We start from the raw sequence: 19,239 nt of genomic DNA, 5'->3' as shown, positions 1-19,239 counted from the left end.
CTTATGCACGTGGAGTTACCTAGGAGTCAGCAATGATTGGCTAAAATGCAAGTCTCTCAAAAGAACTGAAATAAGGGTGCAGTTTGCAGAGGCTTAGATACAAGGTAATTACAGAGGTAAAAAGTATATTTATATAACTATTGATTATGCAAAACTGGGGAATGGGTAATAAAGGGATTATCTATTTTTTAAAACAACAAAAATTCTGGTGTTGACTGTCCCTTTAAAGGGATGCTGAACCCAATTTTTTTCTTTCATGAAATTTTAAGCAACTTTCTAAATGATTCCTATTATCAATTTTTCTTTGTTCTCTTTATTTGAAAAAGCAGGAATGTAAGCATAGGAGCCTGCCCATCTTCGGTTCAGGAACTTGGTCATGCTTGCTGACTGGTGGCTAAATGAAACCACCAATCAGCAAGCGCTATCCAGGGTCCTGAACCAAAAAGGGCTGGCGCCTATGCTTACATGCTTGCTTTTTCAAATAATGATAACAAGAGAATGAAGAAAAATTGATACTAGGAGTAAATTAGAAAGTTGCTTAAAATTGCATGCTCTATCTGAATCCTGAAAGAAAACATTTGGGTACAGTATCCCTTTAATGATTATGTATGAGTCCAGAGCAGAAAGAAATTTTTGTTACTATTATATACTAATGGGATAATAATTTAGCCACATACAAAATACAATTCTGTGTTTTGTATTTTGCATTGTGTCTCTTAACCCCTTGAGTGCTAACGACGGCTCTGAGCCTCACCTTGAGGGAGATCTGGGGGCTCCCACCCGCTCCTACCCCGGCGATCGGGCCTGCATAGTGACAGGCATTGCCAGGGCTTCACGTTATGCGTGGTGACGTCACCGTGCAACTTTATACTTAATGTTAAGTATAGGAGCAGGGGGCATGCTGCTTAGAAGCCTGTATCTCAGGCATCTAAGCAGCTACAGACCCCCATAACCCACTACTGGAAAGGTAATCACCTAACCTTTCTAACAATGTAAGTATTGGGGATCTGGAAAAAAACAGGTGGGAAAGTGCTTAGCACTCAAAGGGTTAAACTCTTATGCCTGAATTATCCCTGTATTCTTTGTGTCCTGCAGAGCCTTATGTCTAGATAAAGGGGCCTTAATCCCACCTCTGTTCTGGTTATAGCAGCTTTTAATCACAATTATATTATGGGTCAATATAAGGATCACATTCCTTTAAGTAGTGAATAGGATATAGGTATACATGATTATAGCAGAACAGATTCAATTTAACAAGCAGTAAAGAGAGAAGCTACAGGACTAAAAGGGCAGTCCTCTGGAAATTACTTGCCACCGGCACACAGTGTTAGCAGAATAGAAAAATCAATATCTTCAAAAAAGGTTACGCAACTTTTGTACCAAGAAAATGTAAACAGGGAAATTCCAAATACTGTAACTACTGCAGAGGGATTAAACCAGGGAGAGATCAGAGAGAGAGAAAGCGAATGTGTGAGAGCAAGAGAGAGAGCAAGAGAGAGAGCGAGAGAGAGAGCGAGAGAGCGAGAGAGAGAGAGAGAGAAAGCGAGAGAGAAAGCGAGAGAGAAAGCGAGAGAGAAAGCGAGAGAGAAAGCGAGAGAGAAAGCGAGAGAGAAAGCGAGAGAGAAAGCGAGAGAGAGCGAGAGAGAGCGAGAGAGAGCGAGAGAGAGAGCGAGAAAGTGAGAGAGCGAGAGAGAAATTGAGAGAGAAAGCGAGAGAGAAAGAGAAAGCGAGAGAGCAAGAGAGCGAGAGAGCAAGAGAGAAAGCGAGTGAGAGAGAAAGCGAGTGAGAGAGAAAGCGAGAGAACGAGAGAGAAAGCGAGAGAGAAAGAGAAAGCGAGAGAGCAAGAGAGCGAGAGAGCAAGAGAGAAAGCGAGTGAGAGAGAAAGCGAGTGAGAGAGAAAGCGAGAGAACGAGAGAGAAAGCGAGTGAGAAAGCGAGTGAGAAAGCGAGAGAGAAAGCGAGAGAGAAAGCGAGAGAGAAAGCGAGAGAGAAATCGAGACAGAAAGCGAGAGAGAGCAAGAAATAGTGTATGTGTGTCTATACAGTGGATATAAAAAGTCTACACACCCCTGTTAAATGTCAGGTTTCTGTGATGTAAAAAAATAAGACAAAGATAAATCATTTCAGAACTTTTTCCACCTTTAATGTGACCTATAAACTGTACAACTCAAAACAAACTGAAATATTTTAGGTAGAGGGAAGAAAAAATATAAAAATAAAATAATATGGTTGCATATTATTGTAAACTAATACTTTGTTGAAGCACCTTTTGATTTTATTACAGCACTCAGACTCATACCCCAAAAGACTATCAGCATGGTACATCTTGATTTGCCCACTCTTCTTTGCAAAAACACTCCAAATCTGTCGGATTGCGAGGGCATCTCCTGTGCACAGCCCTCTTCAGATCACCCCGCAGATTTTCAATCGGATTCAGGTCTGGGCTCTGGCTGGGCCATTCCAAAACTTCAACAAAGGAATGGCTTCACCAGAAGAAGATTGATTTGGATGTATGATTTGGGTCGTTGTCATGCTGAAAGATGAAGTTCCTCTTCATGTTCAGCTTTCTAGCAGAAGCCTGAAGGTTTTGTGCCAATATTGACTGATATTTGGAACTGTTCATAATGCCCTCTAGCTTAACTAAGGCCCCAGTTCCAGCTGAATAAAAACAGCCCCAAAGCATGATGCTGCCACCACCATGCTTCTCTGTGGGTATGGTGTTCTTTTGGTGATGTGCAGTGTTGTTTTTGCACCAAACATATCTCTTGGAATTATGGCCAAAAAGTTCAACCTTGGTTTCATCAGACCATAACACCTTTTACCACATGCTTTTGGGAGACTTCAGATGTGTTTTTGCAAAATGTAGCCTGGCTTGGATGTTTTTCTTTGTAAGAAAAGGCTTCCGTCTTGCCACTCTACCAAATAGCCCAGACATATGAAGAATACAGGCGATTGTTGTCACATGTACCACACAGCCAGTACTTGCCAGATATTCCTGCAGCTCCTTTAATGTTGCTGTAGGCCTCTTGGCAGCCTCCCAGAACAGTTTTCTTCTCGTCTTTTCATCAATTTTTGAGGGACATCCAGTTCTTGGTAATGTCACTGTTGTGCCATATGTTCTCCACTTGATGATGATGTCTTCACTGTGTTCCATGGTATATCTAATGCCTAGGAAATTATTTTGTACCCTTCTCCTGACTGATAACTTTTAACAATGAGATCCCTCTGATGCTTTAGACGCTCTCTGCGGACCATGGCTTTTGCTGTGGGATGCGACTAACAAAATGTCAGGAAAGACCTACTAGAGCAGCTGAACTTTATTTGGAGTTATTTAGAGGCACTTTAAATGATGACAGGTGTGTACTGACTCCTATTTATTTTGATTTTGAATGTGATTGCTTAATTCTAAACACAGCTACATCCCCAGTTATAAGAGGATGTGCACAATTATGCAACCACATTATTTTTGTTTGTTTGTTTTCTTCCCTCCACCTAAAAGATTTCAGTTTGTTTTTCAATTGAGTTGTACAGTTTATAGGTCACATAAAAGGTGGAAAAAGTTCTGAAATTATTTATCTTTGTCTCATTTTTTTACATCACAGAAACCTGACATTTAACAGGGGTGCGTAGACTTTTTATATCCACTGTATATGTATATACTGTATGTGTGTATAGTGTGTGTGTAAGGTTGATAGAGAAATATCTTGTGTGTATGTGTATATATGTGTGTATAGTGTGTGTGTATGTGTATATATGTGTGTATAGTGTGTGTGTGTGTGTATATATGTGTGTATAGTGTGTGTGTGTGTGTATATATGTGTGTATAGTGTGTGTGTGTGTGTATATATGTGTGTATAGTGTGTGTGTGTGTGTATATATATGTGTGTATAGTGTGTGTGTGTGTATATATATATATGTGTGTATAGTGTGTGTGTGTGTGTGTATGTATATATATGTGTGTATAGTGTGTGTGTGTATATATATGTGTATAGTGTGTGTGTGTGTGTGTGTGTGTATATATATATATGTGTGTATAGTGTGTGTGTGTATGTGTGTGTGTGTGTATATATGTGTGTATAGTGTGTGTGTGTATATATGTGTGTATAGTGTGTGTGTGTGTGTGTATATATATATGTGTGTATAGTGTGTGTGTATATATATATGTGTGTATAGTGTGTGTGTGTATATATATATATATGTGTGTATATATATATATATATATATATATATGTGTGTATAGTGTGTGTGTGTGTGTATGTAAAGGTGATAGAGAAATAGTGTGTGTGTGCTTATGTGTATGTATGTGTGTATAATGTGTGCACGTGTGTGTGTGTATATATACAGTATTTAATCCTAAGAAGCTGCACATTATTACCAAATACCATATTTGGGACACAACTGGTTGTATAGTTAAAAAGAGATATGAAACATTTATGGCTCAGATAGAACAATGTACTTAATTCTCTTAGTAGCCTTTGTTGAAAAGCATACCTAGGTAGTCTTAACAGGAACTACCTGGTGATTGGTGGCTGCACATATGTCTATTGTTATTGGCTCACCAGAGCCGCTCAACTAGCTCCCAGTAGTACATTACTATATGTTTATTTTGCAGGGGTTAAACATAGAATTATATGCAAATAATAAAAAGCTGTAACACAATTGTGCACTTTTACGTCCTGTAAATATAATATGTTGACTGACTAACAGATTTACCAGCATCCTTGACTAAAAGATAAAGGACAAGAAAGGTGACCTTCTAATTATCTTGGTGTCTGGGGAGAACGGAGCACTTTGTATTTCACACTACTCCAGCATCTGACACGAGGCAGAATATTGAAGTATTGCACCTGAAAACCCTAAATATTTCCTCTAATTAATACTCATCTACATTTCGCTTGATGCTGGGGTGAAGTGGGGAAAGCTCTTAGCAAATACCCACCCTACACTAGGATAGGTGAACACGGTCTGCTTATACTGTGCCCTGTCTAATACTCCCTGGTACAGACTGACTTCTGCTGCTCTCTGTGCACACACTGCCACGTCTGCATCATCTTTACATATTGATTTAAGTCTCCTGAGAACAACTCCCTAGGCAGCTGTCTAGTTTCTGTGTATCAGGGAAACGCCATCAATATCGCTATATGCAGCTCCCCCAGTTAGGCCTTCATATCTTGTGCATTTTTTTGAAAAAGTGGATTAAAAGGGGCATAAACACCATTTTTTTTTTAATTTCATGATTGAGACAGAACATACAAATAAAAATTAAAAAAAAAATAACCAAATGTACTTCACTCTCATGGTATTGTTTGTTGAAGAGAATAACTGGGTAGGTAACGAGTGCATATGTTGACTCTGGAGAATTACATGGCAGCAGTATTGCAAGAATACTTGTGAGCACTAGATGGCAGCAGTATTGCAAGAATACTTGTGAGCACTAGATGGCAGCAGTATTGAAAGAATACTTTTGAGCACTAGATGGCAGCAGTATTGCAAGAATACTTTTGAGCACTAGATGGCAGCAGTATTGCAAGAATACTTTTGAGCACTAGATGGCAGCAGTATTGCAAGAATACTTTTGAGCACTAGATGGCAGCAGTGGTTACACAGTATATTACAACTGCCATATAGTAGTTTAGACATGTGCATGTTCCTCAGCCTACCTACATGTTTTTCAACAAAGGATACCAAAAGAACAAAGTAAGTTTGATAATAGAAGTAAATTGGAAAGTTGTTATTTTTATTCACACACTATCTGAAATGTAAAATAAATTAAACTTTCCTGATTCAGATAGAGCATAACATTTCACTTTGCAATTTACGTCACTTATCAAACCTGCCTTCTTTCTCCTTGCTCCTTTTCATGACAGCATACTACAATATGCTCAGGAGTGTGCATGTGTTTTGCGCAGCACATGTATAACATTGTTACAAAGATTCTACCTGCCAAATAGTGCGCAAGTCGTGCACACTCCTGAGCCACCCCAGTATGTTCTTGTGGGAAACAATACGTTTCATCAAAGAGAAAGACGTCAGTTTGAGAACAGATACCAGACGGAAAGTGATTTTCTCTTTATTGCACTCACAGTCTGACTTCTAAGTCTCCTACAAAAAAAAGTATTAATATTTTAAAGGGACATAAAGTGCAAAAAGAAAATCCTCCAGTGTGTTATATGCATCCTTTTATTATTGCACTATTGCTTGCATATAACTCCTGCACGTGTTAAACACATAGGTAAAGTTAACTCGAAAGCAGGAATGCACTGCTGGGAGCTAGCTGATCAAATATGGCAATACAATCACAAGAAGCATGTGTGTGTAGCCACCAATCAGCAACTAGCTCCCAGTAGTGTTTTGCTGCTCCTCGGGCTTCCTACGAATGCTTTTCAACCATGACTGCTGAGAGAATGAAGTAAAATGTAATAAGTAAACTGAAAAGTAAATTGCACACTCTATTTGATCCATGAAAGCTTAAAGGGATAGTGTAGTCAAAACTAATATGTACGTGTGCCGTAAATCAGTTACACACTATCAATCAAAATTCCTTAAAATGAGATTAAAGTCAATGTTAAAGGAATAGTAAAGTCAAAAACAGAATTTATGTTTACCTGATAAATTACTTTCTCCAACGGTGTGTCCGGTCCACGGCGTCATCCTTACTTGTGGGATATTCTCTTCCCCAACAGGAAATGGCAAAGAAATGGCACATTATCCCTCCTAGGCTCCGCCTTCCCCAGTCATTCGACCGACGTAAAGGAGGAATATTTGCATAGGAGAAATCATATGATACCGTGGTGACTGTAGTTAAAGAAAATAAATCATCAGACCTGATTAAAAAACCAGGGCGGGCCGTGGACCGGACACACCGTTGGAGAAATTAATTTATCAGGTAAACATAAATTCTGTTTTCTCCAACATAGGTGTGTCCGGTCCACGGCGTCATCCTTACTTGTGGGAACCAATACCAAAGCTTTAGGACACGGATGATGGGAGGGGGCAAATCAGGTCACCTAGATGGAAGGCACCACGGTTTGCAAAACCTTTCTCCCAAAAATAGCCTCAGAAGAAGCAAAAGTATCAAATTTGTAAAATTTGGTAAAAGTGTGCAGTGAAGACCAAGTCGCTGCCCTACATATCTGGTCAACAGAAGCCTCGTTCTTAAAGGCCCATGTGGAAGCCACGGCCCTAGTGGAATGAGCTGTGATTCTTTCAGGAGGCTGCCGTCCGGCAGTCTCATAAGCCAATCTGATGATGCTTTTAAGCCAAAAAGATAGAGAGGTAGAAGTTGCTTTTTGACCTCTCCTTTTACCAGAATAAACAACAAACAAGGAAGATGTTTGTCTGAAATCCTTTGTAGCATCTAAATAGAATTTTAGAGCACGAACTACATCCAAATTGTGCAACAAACGTTTCTTCTTTGAAACTGGATTCGGACACAAAGAAGGCACGACTATCTCCTGGTTAATGTTTTTGTTAGAAACAACTTTCGGAAGAAAACCAGGTTTAGTACGCAAAACCACCTTATCTGCATGGAACACCAGATAAGGAGGAGAACACTGCAGAGCAGATAACTCTGAAACTCTTCTAGCAGAAGAAATTGCAACTAAAAACAAAACTTTCCAAGATAATAACTTGATATCAACGGAATGTAGGGGCTCAAACGGAACCCCCTGAAGAACTGAAAGAACTAAATTGAGACTCCAAGGAGGAGTCAAAGGTTTGTAAACAGGCTTGATTCTAACCAGAGCCTGAACAAAAGCCTGAACATCTGGCACAGCCGCCAGCTTTTTGTGAAGTAAAACAGATAAAGCAGAAATCTGTCCCTTCAAAGAACTTGCAGATAATCCTTTCTCCAAACCTTCTTGAAGAAAGGATAGAATCTTAGGAATTTTTATCTTGTTCCATGGTAATCCTTTAGATTCACACCAAAAAACTCTAAGCCATCTCCGTGGAGATGTTGCCTGTACAACGGCAAAGAGAATGACTGGGGAAGGCGGAGCCTAGGAGGGATCATGTGACCAGCTTTGCTGGGCTCTTTGCCATTTCCTGTTGGGGAAGAGAATATCCCACAAGTAAGGATGACGCCGTGGACCGGACACACCTATGTTGGAGAAATTAGACTTTCATGATTCAGATAAAGCAGCAATTTTAAGAAACTTTGTAATTTACTCCTATTGTCAATTTTTCTTCATTCTCTTTGAATCTTTATTTAAAAAAGCAAGAATGTAAGCTTAGGAGCCGGCCCATTTTTGGTTCATCACCTGGGTAGCGCTTTCTGATTGGAGTCTAAATGTAGCCACCAATCAGCAAACACTACCCAGGTGCTGAACCAAAAATGGTCTGGCTTCTAAGCTTACATTCAAATAAAGATACAAAGAGAACGAAGAAAAAATTAAAAAAGGAGTAAATTAGAACGTTGTTTAACATTGTATGCTCTATCTGAATCATGAAAGTTTAATTTTGACTTTACTATTCCCTTAACATTGACTTTAATGTCCTTTTAAGGAATTTTGATTGATAGTGTGTAACTGATTTACGGCACACGTACATATGGGCACACAAACACATGCACACACTGACACACAGAGACACAGACACACGGACACAGAGACACACACTGACACACAGACATACAGAGACACACACAGACACACACAAAGACACACGGACACAGAGAGACACACAGACACACACAGAGACACACGGACACAGAGAGACACACAGACACACGGACACAGAGAGACACACACTGACACACACTGACACACAGACATACAGAGACACACGGACACAGAGAGACACACACAAAGACACACACAAAGACACAGACACACGGACACAGAGAGACACACTGACACACACATAGACACACACTGACACACACAGAGAGACACACTGACACACACAGAGAGACACACTGACACACATAGAGACACACACTGACACACAAACAAACGGACACAGAGACACAGACAAACGGACACAGAGACACAGACAAACGGACACAGAGACACAGACAAATGGACACAGAGACAAACACACGAGCACACAAAACTCTGTTTCATTTTTTTTGTCTCTTTGAAAACCTACAATTTCAAATTTTGCTGTAAACAAGTAAATAAATTAGAGCCACATAGTCTAGAAAATGATACATTATAGAAAAGTGAATTATGTATTAATAATGTACTACTTTCTTGAACAAGGCCAGATTATTTATTAGGATTTTGGGCTATGAGGCAACAATCTGGGGGGAAAATAATTCTGTTCATTTGTGCATATAGGTAACCAGCAATGAAATGTCAATGTTTTAAAATGTCATATCTTCCAGGGAAAACAGTACTTAATTAAGCTAAACTTATTTCATCTAACAACACAAACAAAGAGCTGTAGTCACAGAAATACTGAGTCATATAATGTATTCGCCCTGGGAAGTCGTGCAACATTAATACAAACGGAACTACTTACTGTAAATATGCTGAAGGGAACAGGGGGAAGACTCATCCTCATCCAATCTATGGATGCTGTTTTCTAGCTTGTACTCCAATTTAAAAGTACATAGATGTAATGATTTCATTTATATGGTTAATTTTCATGCCAGCAATTTCATCATTAACCTTTTCAGTACATTAGTACACCCCTGTGCTAGTTCTGTTTTTGGATAAGTTCCCAGAGGAGTGGCGTAACACATTTTGACAATGTTCTTACCCCTGTACAAACTCCCCAACCATAGCAAAAACAAAAACAAACATAAAATAGTTGCAACAAAAACCATCCTTTATAATGTAATCTATTTTTATAAACTCACCAGTTCTTTCAATGATTTGGTTTAGTTATAGTCAGTTTTGATTAAGTGCCGTCAGGGTTAATTGAGGTGATATGTCGGGGTGAATGCAGTAACGTGAGGGGAGACAAGTCAGTGCTGATAGAGTTAAAGGGACAGTCTAGTCAAAATTAAACTTTTATGATTCAGATAGGGCATGTCATTTTAAACAAATTTCCCATTTACTTTTAGCATCAAATTTGCTTTGTTCTCTTGGTATTCTTTGTTGAAAGCTAAACCTTGGTAGGCTCATATGCTAATTTCTAAAGACCTTGAAGGCTGCCTCTTATCTCAGTGCATTTTGACAGTTTTTTTGCAGCTAGACAGTGCTAGTTCATGTATGCTGTGGAGTTATTTATGAGTCAGCACTGACTGGCTAAAATGCAAGTCTGTCAAAAGAACTGAAATAAGGGGGCAGTCTGCAGAGGCTTAGATACAAGGTAATCGCAGAGGTAAAAAGTGTATTAATATAACTGTGTAGGTTGTGCATATAGGATCCAAAAACCCAAAGGCCAATTATAGTCTCAATGGTACATTACTTACTGTAACTAAAGAGGAACGATCTCAGATGCAGCCAGTTGAATACTTGGTTTCATTTGGAGGGGTATTAGTAGCAGAAATAGCAGGGTTCTTATGCCCATTTACAGATCACTAGTTAGGCCTCAACTGGAATACTGTGTACAGTTCTGGAGACTGTTTCTCCAGAAGGATATAAATAAACTAGAAACTGTCCCAAGGAGGGCTACTAAATGGTACACGGTCTAAAATATAAAAACGTACAAAGAAAGACTATTGCTTAAATATGTAGCGTTTAGAGGAGAGAGAGGGGAAAGAGGCGACATGATAGAAACCTTCAAATATATGAAGGGATTTAATAAAGTGGGAGCTGAAAGCATTTTCCACACAAAAAAAACAAATACTAAAACAAGGGGTCACAATCTTAAGTTAGAGGGTTACAGATTTAGGATAAATGTAAGGTAGCATTTTTTTTACAGAAAGGGTGGTGGATTCATGGAATAAACCTCCATTTGAGGTGGTAAACACAAAGACTGTAAAGGAATTAAAAAATGAACCTGGGACATGCATAAGGCTATCCTAAGGAACAGTAACCTGTAATATGGGTAGACTTGATGGGCCTTTTTGGTTCTTATCTACCGTCAAATTCTATGTTTCTATGTTATTATGCACAGTTTCCCCAGTGTGTAAGTATCAGCACATCACATGTTTATCTTATCGCTATTCCTGTGACCAATCAGAACCAAAATGTAAATGAGCTTGTGCACTGCTCTAAGCAATCACTTTATAGCACATAACAGGGTCTAAAATAGGCAGCATATTTCAGTATGATAGACACACCCCAGGCTCTCATAGGGCAGTGATAAGAAGCACTAATTGCATTGCTAAATTACAGGAAATGCAGGCAAATAATACATTTTTTTCTGGATTTAATTCAGACTGCACTGCCCTTTTAAAGGGGATTACCAGACACTCATCTTTTGCAGCATTAGTGGAGAAATACTGGTTCACAGAGCTTACAATCTAAGCAAAAATCTTATAGGCTACCAAAGGAGTAAAACAAGAGAGTGCAGCTTAGAGTACAACTAAAACAGGACTAAACTAACTAACTGCTCTGGAGGGAACAAATATCTCATTTAATCAGCGTTATCTGATGCGGCTTTACTTGTTTCAGGCTGAATACTCACATCAGACGCAGGTCCTTTATCGGCCCCAGGGCAGGAGAACGTGACAAATTCATGACAGCGTTTGTGTACCACGAAGCAGCACACTGCAGACATAAGAGATAAGACTTCATTTAAAACGGGTTATGAAATTAATGTTAGGTTTTAAAAGATTTCTAAAAAGTTTCTACATATTCCCTGTTAACCCTTTAAAGGGACATTAAACACTCTGAGATAGTAATATAAATGATAAATCATATACCCAGTGGCAGAACGTTATCTCCACTTTCTGATTATTTTAGTAAAAACAATTCTGCAGATCATTTTAAAATAAAATACAATTTTAAATTAGGCAGTGTTAATTAACTGGACAATAAAGCAATGTTTAAAGTTTTATAATATATTGCACCAGTTGAAAATTGCATTGCAAATTAGCTGCAAAGAAAACATTAAATTAAGTTTTTAAAATGTCTTGTGAAAAAATCCCTGAGAGCCAGTCAACAATAACTGCACTGCTGCATATTTGACTGTTCTCTGCAAACAGCACTTAGTTCTGGATTCACTGTGTTAAAGAAAACCTACTCCAGCCAGAGCACAGTGCTGTTTGAAGAGAACAGCCAGATGCAAAGCGATCAGCCAACAGTTCCTGCATGTGCCCCATTCTTTCTGCAGACATGCTGCATTTTCTATAATAACATCTCTGATCACAGCATTTTCTGCCTTGTATAAAAAAATTATGCAATATACTTTGCTTATTTATTTTGTCCCCTTTTCCTGTAATTCCAATCTGAAATTGTGAGCTTTCCAGTTCCTGTTAGAAATGGAAGTGCAGAACACTGTTATATCCCACACAGCCATTAGCTGCACTCTCTAGTGACCTATTTATAACTGTCCCTAATTGGCTACAGCAGAGAAGGTAACCTAAGTTACAACATGGCAGCTTCCATTGTTTTATCAACACTACAACTTTACACTTATTTTGTCAATGTTTAAACAACTGATGGAATTTTAAAAAATACATCTACATGTTAGTTATGGACTAATCTTTCATTTTAATGCATCATTCTATCTATAATTTATTTAGTGTTTAATGTCCCTTTAAACTGCTGGGATACACCGAAGTAGCACAAATGCAATGTTGTTAAAGGGATAGAAAGGTAAAAAAAAAAAATGTGTGTGCAAGGTGCATTTCAATTTGAAATAAGCATTTCTGCAATATTCTTCTATTAACAAAAATGCTTCTAGTAAAAGTTATGACTTTTTTCTGCAGCATACGCACATATCCTGTGCATCAGCATTCAAACACGACACCTTCTCAGAGAGCTGGTGCTGGTGAGTGTTGCTTCTGAAGACGTCATTTGTTGTCATACCTGTCACTGCTGACTCTCTGAGGTATCTTGTTTGAATGCTGGTGCACAGCCCTTACAGGATATGTGCGTATGCTGCAGAAAAAAAAGAAATAACTTTTACTAGAAGCATTTTTGCTAATGGAAGCATATTGCAAAAATGCTTATTGTAGTGCACCCATGCAACATTGCTGTTTTACCTTTCTATAGGGGCAGCTTTTCCAGCTATGTGGAGCAGGTCTGTATGAGAGAGTCGGCTGCCACATATTTAAGAAGCAGAAAGTGCTTGTTTCCTCTTCAACACCTCAAAAGCGGCAAAATCAATCACCCCAACACTTACAGGGTGACTGACATCCCCTGCTCTAGCAAAACTGGTTGCACTGGAGCAGGGGGCAGCATTGCGCAAGAATCCTCTTGTGCAATGATACATTTTGCCGTGTGATAAAACATTGCAAGTGGCGAGCGCAAGCGGACAGGTTCCCTACTTGCAAACCAGTTCGCCTGCAGGGATGATAAATTAACCCCTCCGTAGCGCTTTAAAATGCCTCTGCCTCCTTCCTACTTTTAACTGTGTGCCGCCTCCTCCTATCTGGATATGGTTTGTAAGAAAAACTGAAAAATGTACATTTATACAGCTGTTGTGTGTGATATACATATGTTCATTTAAATGCTAAACTAGAAGAGACACAGGAGGTGAACGTTACCAATAGGCACTGGACAACGCAGCAAACTGCTGCTAACGAACAGAGAGAAAGTGAGAGCTCACTGCAATATTAGGGTTTCAGCATAAACACTGTTTAAGGGAACATAGAAATGTGAAAAGGAAAAGCTCTAATGTGTTTAACATGCAAAGGTAAACACAAAGTTAAAATCAGCTAAAGAGCTGCAATGCACTACTGGGAGCTAGCTGAGCAAATTGGATAAGCTAAAGACAAAAGGCATTTATACGTAGCCACTAATCACCAGCTAGATGTCAGAAGTGCATTAATGCTCCTGAACCTTTCAACAAAAGTTACAATTGAACAAAAATACATTTGATCATAGAAAGTAAACTGAATATTGCATGCTCTATCTACCATGAAAGTGTAACATTCCCTGCATTCCTCCCAAAACTTGCACCCTCTCTAATTTCTTCCATTTCAAGTGACCATAAGGTTCCCCAATAGGTGCGCCTTTCACATTTAAAACTCATTCCATGATCTATTTTCCTGGTGGAATTATCTAAATATACATTTTACCCTTAAAAACCGGTGTCTCGCTAAGTGGCGTATACAGCATTTTATATGGGAAGGAGATGCAGACATTGCAAAAGTGCACAATGAAAAATCATAATTCAAAAATCATACGAAACCAATAATTGAACCATTCACACAAAAATATTCAGGGGGAAAAATTGCAGTTTAACAATCACAACAAAATTCTTCACCAAAAATCATATTTCATCAAAACTGTAACATTTTTAGGTAAATTACAAAGGAATAAAGTGCATTAAACATGCAGAGCGTAAATAGTAATTTAAAGGGACAGTATACTGTAAAATAATTTTCCCCCTTAAAGGGACACTAAACCCAGATTTTTTCTTTCATGATTCAGATAGAGCATGAAATTGTAAGCAACTTTCTAATTTACTCCTAGTATCAATTTTTCTTCGTTCTCTTGCCATCTTTATTTAAAAAGCAGGAATGTGATGCATAGGAACACATTTTTGGTTGAGAACCTGGGTTATGCTTGCGTATTGGTGGGTAAACGTAAGCCTCCAATAAGCAAGCACTATCCATGGTGCTGAACCTAAAATCGGCTGGCTGCCAAGATTTACATTCCTGCTTTTAAAATAAAGATAGCAAGAGAACAAATTAATATTGATAATAGGAGTAAAATAGAAAGTTGCTTAAAATGTTGTGCTCTATCTGAATCATGAAAGAAAAAAATTGGGTTCAGTATCCCTTTAATGCATTTCCAATGACTTGCTATACCAGCTGCAGAGTATATAATGTATGAGAAATTGCATTTTACAATGGGCTGAGCTTGCAGGTAAAAATCTATCTCTAATGTTATCACTTTGTGTACACACACTTGCTTCTTTATTTTATATGTTTGTAAACCAAAGCTGTATACTTAGAGAGAACAATAGAAAATTATAATTGTATTAGTTATCTCTTCTACACCCCACCAGGAGTGTAACTTCTTCTGCTGGCTGTGTTTACATTGTCTGTCAATATCCTGGACTTATGTATAGAAACTTTCAGTACAGGTGGGGATACCACAGGCTAAATTATCTATTTCAAATACTGAAATAAGGGTAAACAAGCTACTTGTAAAAAATGTGATACACTCCAGCAGGTAAAATGGATCATTGGGAACAAGTTAAAGGGGAGAATTGTTGTGCAAGAAACATACAAATTGTACTTATAAATACAAAACACAAAGCGTAATTGACGTTTTATCGTAAAATGGGCTGAACATGGACGTTCCCTGTGCGTGTATGAAGAGGTCTCTCAAATCCCAGTGTAATTATCTAAAAACGTATCCGCCCTAGAGATCGCATTTTTTTACCAGCAAATTAAAAGGTGGTGAGCTTTTATCAGAATGCTCAAAACACTAATACTCTGAAAGATTAGTAGTTGCACATATGCCTCTTGTCATTGGCTTATCAATGTGTTCAGCTAGCTCCCAGTAGTGCATTGATGCTCCTCCTACAAAGGATACTAAGAGAACAAAGCAAATTTAATTAACAGAATTAAATTGGAAAGTTGTTTAAAATGATATTCTCAGTCGGAATCCTTAAAGACATTTTTTTGGGTTTCATATCCCTTTAAGAAAATCAACAATATTATTTTTTTACAATTAAAAGAGATTGTTGCAGTTAGGGGCGGAACTACCACTGGTGCATCAGGTGCGGAGGCACAGGGGCCCAAATACTTAGGGGCCCAGTACAGCCAGTCAATACACAGGAGTGTGCAGAATGTGTACAACTGTAATGCAGGGGAACCGTTTATTTATTAGGTTGAAGGTTTATCTATCTTTCTATCCTCAAAATCATTATATAAAGCAGCATGTATATTATTACTATTGATTCATTTTTGGGGGCCCAAAAAATGCATTGGGGCCTTCTGTTGAGTAGGTCCTCTACTGGTTGCAGTATTTAATTATAGAGAGTTGTGCTCCTTTGCCACTCCAGATGAGGTCACAACTGTTTAGCCAATCAGAAGCAGGCATACATGTGTATGCTCCAATCACTGGCCATTTCCTCATCTGGAGCAGACTGAAGGTGTTCTAACAGTTCCGTTTTGACTAAATGGGTTTAACCCTTAAGGGTTAAACACACAGCAAAAGAAGGGAATTTGTTAAAAAATAAAATGTCCTAATAAAACATGGCCTGTTATTTCTACCCCATAGTATCCCTTTAACTACAATTAACCTGATTCTCTGACCAGCTTTCAAAGACTGGGAGATTAGTTCCAGTGAGTGGTCTGTACGCACGGAAAAGGATGTACAGCGAAAGCGTAACAGGAGAATGAGACTCGCACAGCTCACCGCGGGATACGGCCCTGTTCTTTCCAAGACTTTGTTATAATCAGCAGAGGACTGCGTGGCTGCCCTTCTACGCCCTGAATTCATTAGCATTTCGCAACATTTCTGCTTGATTAGTGGATGCAACAGCTCTCAGAAAAGGCCCAACCTGCAGGGGGGAGTTATGCCCCTTCCTTTTACTCCTTTGAGGATTCCTTTCATGCTTAATAATTTAAAATGCTATTAAATATACATGGTCTTGTCACCTCCACACCTCCCACAGGCAGCTGCAAAGTCATCCACCGTGCAGCGCTCACCTGACTAGCGCAGAGCTTCAGAAGCCTGGCAGAGGCATTTTATATGGGGACTAGAACACTGCGCTATATGGGAGATGTACTGTCTGATTACTGACGCTTCTTAAAGGGACATTCAACCCAAAAATGTTCTTTCATGATTTTACCTGTGACTTTTTAAGCACACAAGTTAATGTAGCTAAGGAACTTTTTTCTTTTCTTCAAACCAATAAAACAATGAACATATTTAGTGAGATCCTCTGTTTTTTTAGACACAACAAAAAGTATATAATTAATAAGCATCTAATTAAAGGGACAGTAAAGTCATAATTAGACATTCATAATTTAGACAGAGCATATAATTTTAAACAACTTTCCAGTTTACTTCTAGTATCAAATTTGCTTAATTCTCTTGATATCCTTTGTTGAAGGAGCAGCAATGCACTACTGGTTTCAACCTGAACAAATTGGTGAGCCAATGACAATCAGTTTATATATGCAGCCACCAATCAGCAGCTAGAAGCTAGGTTCTTTGCTGCTCCTTAGCTTTTGCAGATAAACCTTTCAGCAAAGGATAACAAGAGAAGGAAGCAAATTAAATAATAGAAGTAAATTGGAAAATTGTTTAAAATTGTATGTTCTGTCTAAATCATGAATGTCTAATTAGGACTTTACTGTCCCTTTAATTAAAGGATTATTAATTATATACTATTTTTGTTGTGTCTAAAAAAAATAGAGAATCTCACTTATATGTTCATTGTTTTATTGGTTTCAAAAAAATGTTCCTTAGCTACATAAACTTATGTGTTTAACCCCCAAAAGTCGCAGGTAAAATCAGATCAAGAGCAGCAATGCACAACTGGGAGCTAGCTGGGCACATCTAGTGAGTCAATGACAATAAGCATATATGTGTAGCCACCAATCAGCAGCAAGTTCCCAGTAGTACACTGCTCCGAGTCTACCAGGGTATGCTTTTCAATAAAGAAAAAATTGATAACAAAAGTACATTTAAAGTAAGCTTAAACAGCACCCCTTTAATCACCCCTCTCTGAAATCAGAATTGTGTGTAGTTTTAAAACGCTTCTATTTTCAATGGTTAGCTATTTTGTTTCTGATCTGGAGCCGACTTTAACTATGTGTTTAATTGATATTAGCAAGCAAGAGTGCAATGATAGAATGTTTACAGGTTTACTTTCTGCATTGTATGTCCCTTTAACAGGTTTGCATGCTTGAACGGCATTATGCTTGTCGTGTACCATTTTCATCACAATAGTTGTTGTGATTTGTCCTTCTCAGTAACAAGATACATGTAACGTGTAACGTCTAAACATCTCCTGCGATAAAGGGAACAAATATTCCACCAGGACAGAATTTTGCTGGAACACATAACAGACTACAATGGTTTCCCTAAGGGTTGCAAGATCAGCTAAGTGTGAATATTGCCCCATAGGATTTTCCTAGAGTGCAGGTATCGGAAGAGTTACAGTTTCAAACAAACTCTACATTATTTGAGGACAAAACATCCAATTAAACAGAACTAGTGTTTCCCAAATGCTTTCACTTGCGCACATTCCCTTTTGTCTCTAAAAACACAGTTTGCGGCTGCAACATACAATGTTCAAAGAGATATGAAACCTAAATGTCTTCTTTCATGATTCAGATAGAGTGTGCAATCTTAAAGGGACACTAAATCCAAAATTGTTCTTTCGTGATTCAGATAGAGTGTGCAATCTTAAAGGGACACAAAATCCAAAATTGCTCTTTCGTGATTCAGATAGAGTGTGCAATCTTAAAGGGACACAAAATCCAAAATTGCTCTTTCGTGATTCAGATAGAGTGTGCAATCTTAAAGGGACACTAAATCCAAAATTGTTCTTTTGTGATTCAGATAGAGCAGCAATTTTAAGCAACTTTCTAATTTACTCCTATTATCAATTTTTCTTTGTTCTCTTATAAACTTTATTTGAAAAAGCAACCATTTTTGGTTCATAACTTGGGTTACGCTTGCTTATTGGTTGACTGAATGAAGTCACCAAAAAGCAAGCGCTATCCAGGGTGCTGAACCTAAAATGGGCCGGCTCCTAAGCTTTACACTCCTGCTTTTTAAATAAAGATAGCAAGAGAACAAAGAAAAATTGATAATAGGAGTAAATTAGAAAGTTACTTCAAATTGCTGCTCTAGCTGAATCATGAATTAAAAATAAAATTTGGGTTTAGTATCCCTTTAACTTTCTAATTTATTTCTATTATACATTTATCTTCCATCTCTTGGTATCTTTTGTTGAAAAGCAGGAACATAAGCTTAGGAGCCGGCCCATATCTGGAGCACTATTTGGCAGCAATTTTGCAAGAGCACTAGAGGGCAGCACTATTTCCTGTAATGTAGTGTTCCAGATGCTACCTAGGTATCTCTTCATCACAGAATATCATGGGTATGAAGCAAATTTGATCATAAAAGTCAATTGGTAACTTTTTTTAAATTGGTCTGAACCACAAATTGTTGCAATATACTTTCATTATTTATTTAATTTGTTCGCTGGCTCTCTTTGACAACCAAAAGGTTAATAACCTGCTGCAAAAATTCAGATATCCGTC

At 38.3% G+C, this 19,239-nt stretch overlaps 1 protein-coding gene across 1 annotated transcript in view; it reads right to left on the bottom strand.

The window, feature by feature from the left end:
* PRKCB (protein kinase C beta) overlaps positions 1–19,239 on the bottom strand; it is a 440,365-nt gene that overhangs the window by 208,734 nt on the left and 212,392 nt on the right. The window contains 1 exon segment of the mRNA XM_053694189.1: positions 11,520–11,602. Coding sequence (XP_053550164.1) covers positions 11,520–11,602 — 83 coding nt within the window.

This window comes from Bombina bombina, chromosome 11 (genome assembly GCF_027579735.1).
Source record: "Bombina bombina isolate aBomBom1 chromosome 11, aBomBom1.pri, whole genome shotgun sequence".
NCBI classification, from domain to species: Eukaryota; Metazoa; Chordata; class Amphibia; order Anura; family Bombinatoridae; genus Bombina; species Bombina bombina.
This window is presented reverse-complemented; position numbering and strand designations above follow the sequence as displayed.